Consider the following 13,309-nt stretch of genomic DNA (forward strand, 5'->3'; position numbering starts at 1 on the left):
AATTAAATTTTAGAACAGATTATTATGCTGTTAGTCCTGCAGAACCTTTAAGCTGTTCTGCTTCTAAGAGGCTATCTGATAATTGTAGATTCATTGTATGAAGAAATCAAGGGTAAAATTTTAGAAAGAATAGGAATTTTCCATCCAAAATAACTGTTCAGGTTTAATTACAACTGTGACTTTTGGGAAGGTTTTTTGTGACTTTGATTTATTTTGTGTCCATTATCAGCAGTGCACTTAATAAAATGTGCTCATTTAAATTTCTTTTTTTATGGTTATCGTATGCTGACTGAAGTGGAGGCAATCTCTTTTCAAGAAGGTGACACAGAGTCATATTGTGTTCCTAACTTAGATAGAACAGATGCTTATAACCTTTGTCAACTTTTCAAGAGAGGCACATGCTGTATGTATTTTACAATATCATAAACCTGTTTATGATCTATTTTTGATTTCATTTTGCATCATACAAAGAGGAAATCTGAACTCTTAAAAGTACAATCTGAAAATTTCCTCATTGTTCCTCTTGAGTGTGGTTGCTAATTTATGCTTAGTCACTGACAATTTTGGGATATTTTAACTCTTAGATGTCTTGGGGCAATTACTTGCATCTGATTTCAAGTAACTGATGGTGAAATCCATTGTGATACATTTTCTGTTTTAATTTAATCAGAATACTGTAAGTAGTTGAGATATTTTAAATTTAAAGATGGTTAGCACAATTCACAGTATTTAGATTTCAATAAGTTTATGCAATGAAAAATGTACCGGAATCTGGAAATTGACTAAGAAAGCTGTATAGAACCCTCGTCAGACCCCACTTGGAGTACTGTGCTCAGTTCTGATCACCTCACTACAGGAAGGATGTGGAAACTATAGAAAGGGTGCAGAGGAGATTTACAAGGATGTTGCCTGGATTGAGAATGGGCTGAGTGAACTTGGCCTTTTCTCCTTGGAGTGATGGAGGATGAGAGGTGACCTGATAGAGGCGTATAAGGTGATGAGAGGCATTGATCATGTGGATACTCAGAGGCTGTTTCCCAGGGCTGAAATGGCTAACACGAGAGGGCACAGTTTTAAGGTGCTTGGAAGTAGGTACAGTGGGGATGTCAGGGTTAAGTTTTTTATGCAGAGAGTGGTGAATGCGTGAATGGGCTGCCGGAAACTGGTGGAGGCGGATACAATAGGGTCTCTTAAGAGGCTCCTGGATAGGTACATGGAGTTTAGAAAAATAGACGTCTATGGGTAACCCCAGGTAATTTCTAAAGTAAGTACATGTTCGGCACAGCATTGTGGGCTGAAGGGCCTGTATTGTGCTGTAGGTTTTCTATGTTTCTAAAGAAAAATCCAGGATCTCTCTGTGTTTAGCAGCATTCATCTTCCATTTACTCCTAACCAGATTTCCACTCTCTGCTGCTGAAAAACATCCCCATGCTATTTGAACCCTACTTTACAATAGGGGTCGTTTTACCTGACTGATGTGCAGTATTAGATTTTAACTACATGTACTACTAAAACAAATATCCTTGCTCATAAAGACTTTGCAAAGTGCCATTTAGAAGATACTGTAATGATGTGGAAGAAGGTCTTGTGGTTGAATGAGACAAAAGTGGAACTTCTTGACCTCAACACTGAAAGTTATGTGTGACGTAAATCTAATATTGCACATCATTAGCAGAGACTGAAAATCTGCTCAGGATTGATAGGAAGATGAATGCTGTTAAATACAGAGAGTTCTCAGATAAAAGCCTGCTGGCCTCTGTCAGAAAGATTGAACTGAGGGGGAAGTTAATCTTTTAGCAAGACAGTGACCCAAAGCACACTGCTAGAGCAGCCATGGAGTTGCTTCGAAAGAAGAAAATTTATGTCCTTGAGTGGCCCAGTCAGATTCCTAATCTTAACTCGATTGAATATCTTTGGCAAGGTCTCAAGATTGGTGTCCACCACCGGTCCCTAACTAATCAGGGTCAGCTTGAGTAATTTTACAAGGAGGAATGGGCAAGTCTTTCTCCATCATGTTGTGCCAAGCTAATAGAGACTTATCCAAAAAGAGTGTAAAGGCTGCGAGAAGTGGTTCAACTAAGTACTGAGCAAAGGGGCATAAATACTTTTGAACTGTTGTCATTTCAATTTTTAATTTTCAAATTTTTCATGCTTTAAAAATTCTCAGTTAAATTGATCGAAATCTCTGGTTGTAGTACTCATTTATGTGAACAAGGGGTTGGAGGCTTCATACTTTTTCAAGACACTAGATTTCTATCAGCATTGAAGTGAATGGAAGTGGAACTCATGAAATGTGTAACTTAAGTGCTGGTGTATTTATCTTTGTCTAAATATAAGATTAATTTATATCATGAAATGTATTTTTTAGGTTATTTGTTGTATTTTGCAACACAAAGCATTGAAATTTTGAATAGATCTTATAATTGATAGCTTTTAGGAATTGTAAATAAAAATTTAAACTGTAACTAAATATTAGCTAAGTAAGGGTTCTTTCCATCCTCATGCACTCCAACCATAGAAAATAGAAACATAGAATGTCATATAAGGACATTTTTACCTGTAGTTTCTAGATGAATCAATAGCATGCAAATCAATTCACAAATGTAAAGGAACGTGCTTCACACAATGAGACGTAGTGAGCTGGAAAAAAACTTCCTTTGTCACTGCATTGATATTTCTGCAGAAACATAGATATGGGGTGGAGAAAGTGAATCAGTTGGCTTAAACGAAGGATTAAACTGGAGTAACATTAGTGTAGGTGAATGTGAAGTTAGCTCAAGAGACAAAGGACAATAATTTGTCTCAAAGAGACAATAATTGTCCTCTTAATTATTCAATAAATACACTTAAATTCATTGTTTAAAGTTTAAGATTAAGTTTTAAGAAGAGTCTTCCCTTCGCTTATATTGTAGTTCATTTACTAAAATATTTGGTGTTTATTTGCATGTATTTGTTCATATGAATTACAACATTTCAAGATTTGCATTTCTCACAACTTCCCAATTTTCTTATTTAACGATTTTACTTATCTGCCGGCAGTCACTGAAAAGGAAGTCTGAGTGTGCCTGACCTGCAATAATGCCATCTGTGATGCGTAGAAATCTTTTATTGCCACTGATTTGTTTGATTGCTTTTTGCATGTTTTTTTGCCATTCCCTTTGACCCTGTGAAGTTATCACAGATGTTTAAAGGCTATCCTTTGTCAGTTTGCAATGGGTCCAGGTGGTCTCTTCTCTTCCTTTTCAGAAAGGAAGCTGTACTTGTTGTGTTAATCTTCTTAGTGACACAGAACACATCAAGTGTGTAGTTTCTATCAGGAATCTGTGAATCTACGCTTTCAAGGCCTGCAGATTTGGCACCTATTTGAATAGCTTTGACATGTGATGTGGTTGTATAAGTAGCAGTGTATTTAAAAAGATCCCTTGCATGTATGGAAAGAAAAGCCCACACATCGGTGATTCTCAATAGAAAAAAGAAGCTTAACTGGATTTACAGACTCTTCTGTTTGGCTGAAACATACTTAAAAATGTTGGTGGTAAGACTGATGAAAGAAAGCAATTTCAAAGAATACAAAAGGTTGTGTAGGGTACTCCCTCTTCTGTTGCAGTGGGTTTGTAGAAGTAGAGCTTGAGGTTGCCATGGAAATTGAATAATTTGGATGAATTCACAACAGCCCCATTACGATTACATGCCATTGTATTCAAGTACTCTCCCCTTAGACAGGTATATACAATGGATTCTGGTTATTTGGGACACATCGGGACTAGTAGATTTTGGCCCACTTAAGAGGCTGCCCCATTACCTGAATTTTCATGTAAAAAGGTAAAAGGCATAACATAGACAAACTACGGTTTCATTGAGTAACAAATTATGCATTTAAATGAAATGCAGAACAAATTAGATGACCATTACAGTATTATAAAGTAGTGTATTAGTTCTAGTAGTTATTGACAGAAGAATTCATCACTGCCCTGTTCTTTTAATAGACTGAATGAACAAAATCATCACAGACACCTAGTGCAGATAATGGACTACCTTCATTGCCTTCCTGCATAAAGTCGAAATAAAAAACAAAAATCACTGCTTTCTGAATCAGCATCCGTCAGCTCAAAATAACACAATACAAGCACACGCAGCTGACACTATTTAACAACTGTTTGCTCCATAATGTCTGATGACCATTTCTCACAACTCCAAGCCGAATACTTGAAACCACAGTGAAAAAAACAGTTCTGAATGGTCCTACTGCTTACTTCTCGCGAATTATCAGTGAAAAAAATCACTGCTTTTTGAACACAGATGCATGCAACTGACTATTTAAAAAAAAACTGATCGCTCTAAGCACAGTATATTGTCCAACTGCCATGCAAGTGCGTATGACTGGTGCTAGTTATGATCTGTTCGGCAACAGTCTCCTGTCCCAATTAAGTGGTATAGCGCTCCAAATGAAAAAAGGGAATCCCGGCTATTTTAATGATTTAGGGTTTGCTCTCCAAGGGTTGTCCCAAATAAATGGCTGCCCTGATTAACTGATAGCCCTATTAGCCAGAATCCATTGTAATTGCTTGTGTTATGTTGCTCATATTTGCGAGAAAACCATTATTCTTCTGTTTGTGGTTTGTAAAAAGAACAAAATCAGCATATTTGCAACAATATGCATTCTGCATATTTTTTAGTTTAAAAAATAACTCAACCTTTCAGTTTTGTTGGAGAATTGTGTTGATATGTTTAAAAATATGAGCACTTATTCAAATGATTTAAACCTTTAATATGAGTTGTTACTTGCAACCAAAAGTGGTCTAATGGATTTTAAGGTTAAAAAATGTTCAAAACTGCTGCTTAATTTTGGTACGTTAATGAATTGTGGAAGAAAAAAAATAAAACTAGTCCTTGGCATTTTCCCAAATGACTAATTTTGGAGATTTGTATCAAAATTGGGAATGGCAATAAATGGTGCCATTGAGTTCACTTTCTGTAGCTGAATAAGTGAAGAAAATTCCTAGTCTTGTATTCTGTAGGTCAGGGGCCCCCAACCTTTTGCGCACTGCGGACCGGTTTAATATTGACGATATTCTTGCGGACCGGCTGACGGTGGGGAGGGGGAGGGGGAGGAGGTTGTTCAACAGTGCGTGACAGGGAATGAGGAAAGGTGCAGCTGACTCATATCGTTTCATATCGCCAAATCATATTGTTTCCGCGCGGCCCAGTGGTTGGGGACCACTGCTGCAGGTTAATGAGTAGAGTAATTATTGTCTCTTTATCCTAAGGTGAATATGTTTTAATGCTTCTCTTCATTCTGCCATCTGCTCCCTGCCCTCTTCGCCCACCTCACACCCACACCTAGCATAGCTCCCTTCTGGAGTTACAGTTGTTGATTAACAAGACAAAATTTTATTAAAAGTAGTTTGCAGTTTTGTTAGAAAGTAGACAACCATTTATCAAATAAAAAAAGTCAGTGGACAGTGTAATATCATTACAAGGTAATTAATTATGCCTCATTTTTGGATGGACACAGTTGAAGTTTCATAATAGAAGGGATATGTAAACCAGGGAGTCCTTACAATGGTCCATTAAATAAATATGCCTACAGTAACTCTCTGTATAGCATGTTAAAATGAGACACTTTCAAAGTTGTGCCAACAAGTGCACTGCTTCCCACCCTGATCTTTAAATATTGAGCAGATTAATTACATACATTCATGTCCACTTATGAATGTTTGTTTGTGCCCCTTCCAGAAAGGTTAATTTAAATTCCTATACACACCTTTAGCCACTTTATAGAGATAGTCTGATTCTCCAAAACAAATTCTGTGAGGAGCAGTAACACTTTAATTTCATGATCTGCTATTACAGAGAATGTGTATTACTGAAAGAATGAGTTAGAAGAGCATGTTGGTGTCAGGGTTGGTTAGAAGATCATTTTAGAGGAACAGAAAGAGTATTGTGATGCTTTGTGTAGAGATAGGATCTGAAGGGGTTGATAAACTAGCATGTATTTTTTCCAACATTAATCCTATGTGTGACAGATGTAATATTGAGGTTGCCACTTTAACCCATATGTTTTGGTCTTGTATAAAGCTAGATAGTTTTTGGAGAGATGTTTTTAAAACCCTATCAAAAGTCTTGGATATGGACCTACAATCTAATTTACTTATGGCAATCTTTGGGTTTATCCTATCGGAAGCAGGAAATATCCCTGTTTCCGCTCAACGTATGATAGCCTTTTCAACTTTATTGGCTAGGAGAGCCATTTTATTGAAGTGGAAGGATATTAATCCACCTACTGTCTTTTTTGGCTTTCCTCCAATATGTCCTGTTGAAGTTTAGAGAAAATAAGAAGTCGGACATTTGATACATCCTTTAAATCTGAGCAAATCTGGTGACCTTTTATTCAATATTTTCATTTGATTTGATTTATTACTCTTCCAATTTTTTTTCGAAGTTTTAGATTTGATCAGAAAGCCGTATCCTGAGAATGGACTGCTCAGTCCCCTTTTTTTCTTTTCTTTTTTCTTATAGTGTAGTGGGTTTTTTTTCTTCTCTTTTTAAAAATTTAAAGTTTTTTTCTCTCTATGGATTGATAAGATGATAATTAGTTTTCTTTTTTATTATATATTACATATTTGCTTAATACTATGTATGATTTTGATAATGTCTATTTCACTTTCTGTTTGTATTGTTATTGATATATATATTTGAGAAAATTCTCCTCTTGTTTATACAAACCCCATTTCCAGAAAAATTGGGATATTTTCCAAAATGCAATAAAAACAAAAATCTGTGATATGTTAATTCATGTGAACCTTTATTTAACTGACAAAAGTATAAAGAAAAGATTTTCAATAGTTTTACTGACCAACTTAATTGTATTTTGTAAACATACACAAATTTAGAATTTGATGGCTGCAACACACTCAACAAAATTTGGGATGGAGGCATGTTTACCATTGTGTTACGTCACCTTTCCTTTTAATAATACTTTTTAATCGTTTTGGAACTGAGGGTACTAATTGTAGTAGATTTGCAATTGGAAATTTTGTCCATTCTTGCTTGATATAAGACTTCAGCTGCTCAACAGTCCGTGGTCTCCGTTGTCTGATTCTCCTCTTCATGATGTGCCATACATTTTCAATAGGAGATAGATCTGGACTGGCAGCAGGCCAGTCAAGCACACGCACTCTGTGTCTACAAAGCCACGCTGTTGTAGCCCGTGGAGAATGTGGTCTGGCATTGTCCTGCTGAAATAAGCATGGATCCCGGGAAGAGACGTTGCCTTGATGGCAACATATGTCTCTCTAAAATCCTAATATACGCCTCAGAGTCAATGGTACCTTCACATACATGCAACTCACCCATGCCATGGGCACTGATGCACTCCCATACCATCACAGATGCTGGCTTTTGCACCTTTCACTGATAACAATCTGGATGGCCGTTTTCATCTTTGGCACAGAGAACTCGATGCCCATTTTTTCCGAAAACTAGCTGAAATGTGGATTCATCTGACCAAAGCACACGGTTCCACAGTCTTTCGGTCCATCTGAGATGAGCTCGGGCCCAGAGAACTCACCGGCGTTTCTGCATAGAGTTGATGTATGGCTTCCTCCTTGCGTAATACAGCTTCAAGTTGCATTTCTGGATGCAGCGACGGACTGTGTTGAGTGACAATGGTTTTCCGAACTACTCCCGAGCCCAGGTAGCTATAATTGTCACAGTAGCATGACAGTTTCTTAGGCAGTGCCGCCTGAGGGCTCAAAGATCATGCGCATTCAACAGTGGTTTCCGACCTTGCCCTTTACGCACTGAGATGTCTCTGAATTCTCTGAAACTTTTCACAATATTATGTACTGTAGATGTTGAAAGACCTAAATTCTCTGCAATCTTGCGTTGAGAAATGTTCCTTTTGAACTGACTAACAATTCTCCCACGAATTTTGGCACAAAGGGGTGAGCCACGACCCATCCTTGCTTGCAAAGACTGAGCCTTTGATGGACGCTACTTTTATACCCAGTCATGATACCTCACCTGCTACCAATTAGCCAGCTTAATGTGGAGTCTTCCAAACCGGTGTTACTTGAATATTCTGTGCACTTTTCAATCTTATTTTAACTCTGTCCCAACTTTTGTTGAGTGTGTTGCAGCCATCAAATTCTAAATTTGTATATATTTACAAAATACAATTAAGTTGGTCAGTAAAACTATTGAAAATCTTTTCTTTGTACTTTTGTCAGTTAAATAAAGGTTCACGTGAATTAACATATCACAGATTTTTGTTTTTATTGCATTTTGGAAAATATGCCAACTTTTCTGGAAATGGGGTTTGTATATATGCTCTTTCTAAATCAATAAAAAGATTAATAAAGAAAAGATCTGAAGGGGTGAAGCACAGATGATGATGGTGGGTATGAGAAATAGCTGTGAACGCTATCAGCAAGGCAACTGCTAGAGGATCAGTATTGAAGTACGTATTACAGAAGGTGCTTAGCTGCAGGAAAAGGCTGCGCTCTAATTAATTCTGGATCAAACCTTAACCCTCCGTTATTCTCATGGGCTTTGCCTAGGAGCTTCTACATTCTGACTTGTACTCTTCTGCTTTGACTTGAACATTGTGCTCAAAATTCAGAAATTTGGGCATCCCTGAATTGAAGCAAAAACTAGACAGCATTGATTCACAAGGGTAGCAGATGATAAATAAGTGAGAAATACAACACACTTGAAAATTACATGTAAGAAGGAATTAGTTGAGAAAAGCTTTTAATACAGCAAACAACAGGAATTCTGCAGATGCTGGAAATTCAAGCAACACACATCAAAGTTGCTGGTGAACGCAGCAGGCCAGGCAGCATCTGCAGGAAGAGGTGCAGTCGACGTTTCAGGCCGAGACCCTTCGTCAGGACTAACTGAAGGAAGAGTGAGTAAGGGATTTACTTACTCTTACTCTTACTCACTCTTCCTTCAGTTAGTCCTGACGAAGGGTCTCGGCCTGAAATGTCGACTGCACCTCTTCCTACAGATGCTGCCTGGCCTGCTGCATTCACCAGCAACTTTGGTGTGTGTTGCTTTTAATACAGGATGCTTTTGATGAAATAAAGAGTGAAAACTGATTTCCTCAGATCAAGAAGTCAATAATTGATCATGCTTTGTTTAAACTCTGACAGAGGAAGGTACCATTAAATCTTTTAAGGGTAAAGTGGATAAATATTGAGTTAGTTTCACAAGAGGAGAGAGCAGAACAGTGGAAGTATTTATACGAATATTGTAGTTTTAGCAAAGATTTGCCGTTCGTTCCATCAGGATCAGGGAGTCGGTTTTAATGAATTTGGCCTTGTCTTTTTCTGCTTGGTGTTGGTCATCATACTGGACGTGGACTCTCAGACCATCTGTAAGTGACTGGAAATTAGAGCATTGATTTTACTCTTCTGGATGTGATATTCAGCATAAATGTAAAATTCCTGTTGCTTAATAAGAGTTTTCTTAAAACTCCTTTCACTACTTTTGAAGTATTGGCTGACAGTAGTAGAGTTTATACAATGGGAAAGGAGAGGAATCATTTTATTTTTTGATAAACTTACAGTGAGATGTCGAGAAAATGAACATAGGAAGAATTTGAAGGTTACAAAACCCTTGCAGGCTGATCAGGAATTTTGCTTAATTTAAGAATCAAAATGTTTTCTATTTGGAAACTGTTGTATCCATACTTGTACTGTACTCTACATTTAATTTGAGAACAACAAAATCTTGGTTGTATATTTAGATTAATAGGGTATAGATTTTAAAACAAAAATGAATCACATATGTGCTACTTCATCCTCTGGAGTAAAAATGGAGACTTTTGCTTCTACAAGATTTTATTGCCTTATTTATGTGTCTACTTAGTGCTGTGTGCATTATTACAGAATGTATCCATTAAGCATCAAGCTTTTGTACTTTGTTCACAGGCAACTGAAAGTATATTCCGAATGGCTGTAACAAGGGGTCTTATCACACCAGTTAACCATGGGGAGGTAAGAGTTTGTTGCAATATTTGTTTACTGACATTTAAACTTTACTTGTATTAAAGTAGGTATATCATTATATGTTAAATTAGAAAGTTAAATTCAAAGTAGGTCAAAGAAATGGGTTAAAAAGAAGTCAACGAGTAATCTGAATGACTTGGAAATGGCATTTCAGTTTTAAAGATTTTGATCAGTTGTCTGATCAATTTCTGTGTTTTGGAGTGAGTTGTGGATGGGAGAATTGTGTCGGAGCATGATAAAGATGCCGTGGCATCCTTGACCAATATAACACGGCAGGCTTTTTTAAAAAACTGAAATTGTGTAATGGAATCCTAAATTGATGAGTGAAATGTATAACAAATATGAACGTCTATATGCAGTGTGTTGCTATGTTTTAAAGTCTAGGTTGAATTTTGAGTAAATTTGGTTTATTATTGTCTCAAGTATTGTGATACAGTGGAAAAACATTGTTCTGCATGCCAGTCATAACATTACAACATTCAACAGTGCATTGAGGGAAAAGAATAATAGAATGCAGAATAAAGGTTACAGTTACAGAGTAAGTATAGTGCAGGCAGACAATACAGTGAAAGGGCATAATAAGGTGGATTGTGAGGTCAAGAGTCTACCTTATTGTACTAGGGACTGTTCAATAGTCTTATAACAGCAGGATAGAAGCTGTATGATTAAGTTCAGACTACAAAACATAGTTTCTTTTAATTTTGAGCTTTATAAAATCACCAAATGATGCACGTAATGTTTTCTCTTAATTTGTTCATGGGCCAAGCAAACTTATTGTCCTTTCCTAATTGACACTGTAATTACTGGATTTTTAGGTTGTTAAGGCAGTTTAAGAGACAATCACATTGATGGATCTGAAGTTAAATTTAAGCTGGATCAGATGTAGATGCAGATTTCTTCCCTGAAGGAAATTGATAGGTTCATGATAAATAGGACTGAAATTAGCTTTGAGGTAAAGAATATGGAAGAGGAGTGTCATTCAGCCCATTTAGTCTTGCCCAATTCACATTGCTTATAAATCTAGTTTGTCATAGTTAATAGCGAGGTCAACCAGGACTATGTGCCACAGATCACAGGGTAATTAGGCATTTGGCAGGGGCCAATAAATAGAAGTTAGATTTAAGCAGAGTGGCCATTGTGTGAGTGGGTAGTTGAGGCGTAGGCGGAGACTGTAGCTCGATTTTGGGTACCTTTCTTTTCTTATTGCACAGGTAAAACAGTGGGAGTGATAGGCAGGATAGTTGAATGCCCCTCTTGCGACATGTGGGAAAGGCCGTGATGACTACACCTGAAAGAAGTGCATTCAGCTGCAGCTTCTTACAAACCGTGTTAAGGAATTAGAATTGGAACTGGATGAATTATGGATCATTTGGAAGGCTGAGAGGTTGACTGACAGGTGATACAGGGAGTTAGTTATACTTAAGGTGCAGTGCACAGGTAATTGGAGGGGGAAAGGTGATATGCAGTCAGTGCAAGGTACCATTCCCCTCAGTAACAGGCCTCTGGCTTTGTTGCTCAGAAGGAAAATGGTGGGGGAGAGGGATAAGAGACGAGCTATAGGGAGAAAGCATTCAATGGGAACAGACAGGAAGTTCTAAAGACATCAACAAAGTTCCTGGATGGTAAATTGCCTCCAGGTCAAGAACATCTTGGATTGCGTCTCCAGCATTCTTAAGTAGGAAGGTGAGTAGCCAGAGGGCATGGTTCATGTTGGTATCAATGAGCTAAGTTGGAAGGGTGACAAGGTCCTACAAAGTGAGTTCAAGGAGTTAGGTGCGAAGTTAAAGGATAGAACCTTCAGGTTTATGATCTCAGGATTGGTACCTGTGCCATGTGCAAGTGAGGTCAGAAATAGGAAGATAATATAATTTGACACATGGCTAAGGAAATGATTCAGGAGGGAGGGCTTCAGATTTTTGGATCATTGGGCTTCCTTCCAGGGAAGTTGGAACCTGTACGGATGAGATAGTTGCACCAGAACTGGAGGGAGACTAATATCCTTGTGGGAAGGTTTGCTAGTGCTGCACAGGGTGGGGTGGGGGGGGGCGGGTTTAAAATAGAATTGCATGGGGATGAGAACCAGGAGGGCCAGAGCAGATGGTGGTGTGATTGTGGAAAAGGATGTTGATAAGCTTACTTATAAAGACAGGAATCGAAAGGTTGAACATGGTGGGAATAATGTTCTGTGTTGTGCTTATTTTGATGCAAAGAGTATTATAGGAAAGGCAGATGAGCTTAGAGCATGGATCAACAAGTGGAATTATGGTGTTGTAGCCATTTGGTTGAAGGGGGCCAAGACTGGCAGTTCCAGGGTTCCGTTGTTTTTGAACATGATAGAGATGGAGGTGATTAAGGGGGGAGGGTAGCACTACTAGTCAGGGAAAATGGCATGGTAGTGCTCAGATAAGACAGACTGGAGAGCTTACCTACTGAGGCTCTATGTGTAGAACTGAAGGATAAGAAAGGGGTAACCATGTTAATAGGATTATATTAAAAACCACCCAACAGTCAGCAGGATTTAGAGGAGCAAATTTGTTGAGAAATTACAGACAGTTGGAAGAAACATAAAGTTGTCTTAGCAGGTAATTCTGATTTTTCGCATATTGACTGGACTCCGTACTGCAAAGTAGCTGGATGGAATAGAAACAACAGGAATTCTGCAGATGCTGGAAATTCAAGCAACACACATCAAAGTTGCTGGTGAACGCAGCAGGCCAGGCAGCATCTGTAGGAAGAGGTGCAGTCGACGTTTCAGGCCGAGACCCTTTGTCAGGACTAACTGAAGGAAGAGTGAGTAAGGGACCAGATTATCCACGTGACTTTATGCATTATAGGTGGTATCTGACCAATCTTATAGAGTTTTTGAGGAATTTACTAGGAAAGTCGATGAAGGCAAGGCAGTGGATGTTGTATACATGGACTTTAGCAAGGCCATTGACAGAGGCCTGCTTGGGAGGTTGATCAAGAGGGTTCAGTCACTTGGCACTCGGGATGAGGTGTTAATTTGGACTTGACATTGTCCTTGTGGGAGAGCCAGAGTTGCTAGTAGATGGTTGTCTCTCTGACTGGAGGCCTGTGACTAGTGGTGTGCCAGAGGGATCGGTGCTGGGTTCATTGTTGTTTTCTACCTATATCAATGATCTGGATGATAATGTGATTAACTGGATTAGCAAATTTGCGGATGACATCAAGATTGGAGGTGTAGTGGATAGCGAGGAAGACTATCAAAGCTTGCAACAGGATGGGCTGAAAATTGGCAAATTATAGACATACCAATGTATTATCTCCTATGC

General features: G+C 38.2%; 1 protein-coding gene across 1 annotated transcript in view; it reads left to right on the plus strand.

Moving 5' to 3' along the window:
- The window catches only part of tmem135 (transmembrane protein 135), a 435,985-nt gene that overhangs the window by 172,313 nt on the left and 250,363 nt on the right, over positions 1-13,309 (plus strand). Inside the window, exon 5 of the mRNA XM_072263361.1 lies at positions 9,939-10,004. Coding sequence (XP_072119462.1) covers positions 9,939-10,004 — 66 coding nt within the window. The remainder of the gene's footprint in view (positions 1-9,938; positions 10,005-13,309) is intronic.

The sequence above is a fragment of the Mobula birostris genome, chromosome 7, assembly GCF_030028105.1.
Source record: "Mobula birostris isolate sMobBir1 chromosome 7, sMobBir1.hap1, whole genome shotgun sequence".
Lineage (NCBI taxonomy): Eukaryota > Metazoa > Chordata > Chondrichthyes > Myliobatiformes > Myliobatidae > Mobula > Mobula birostris.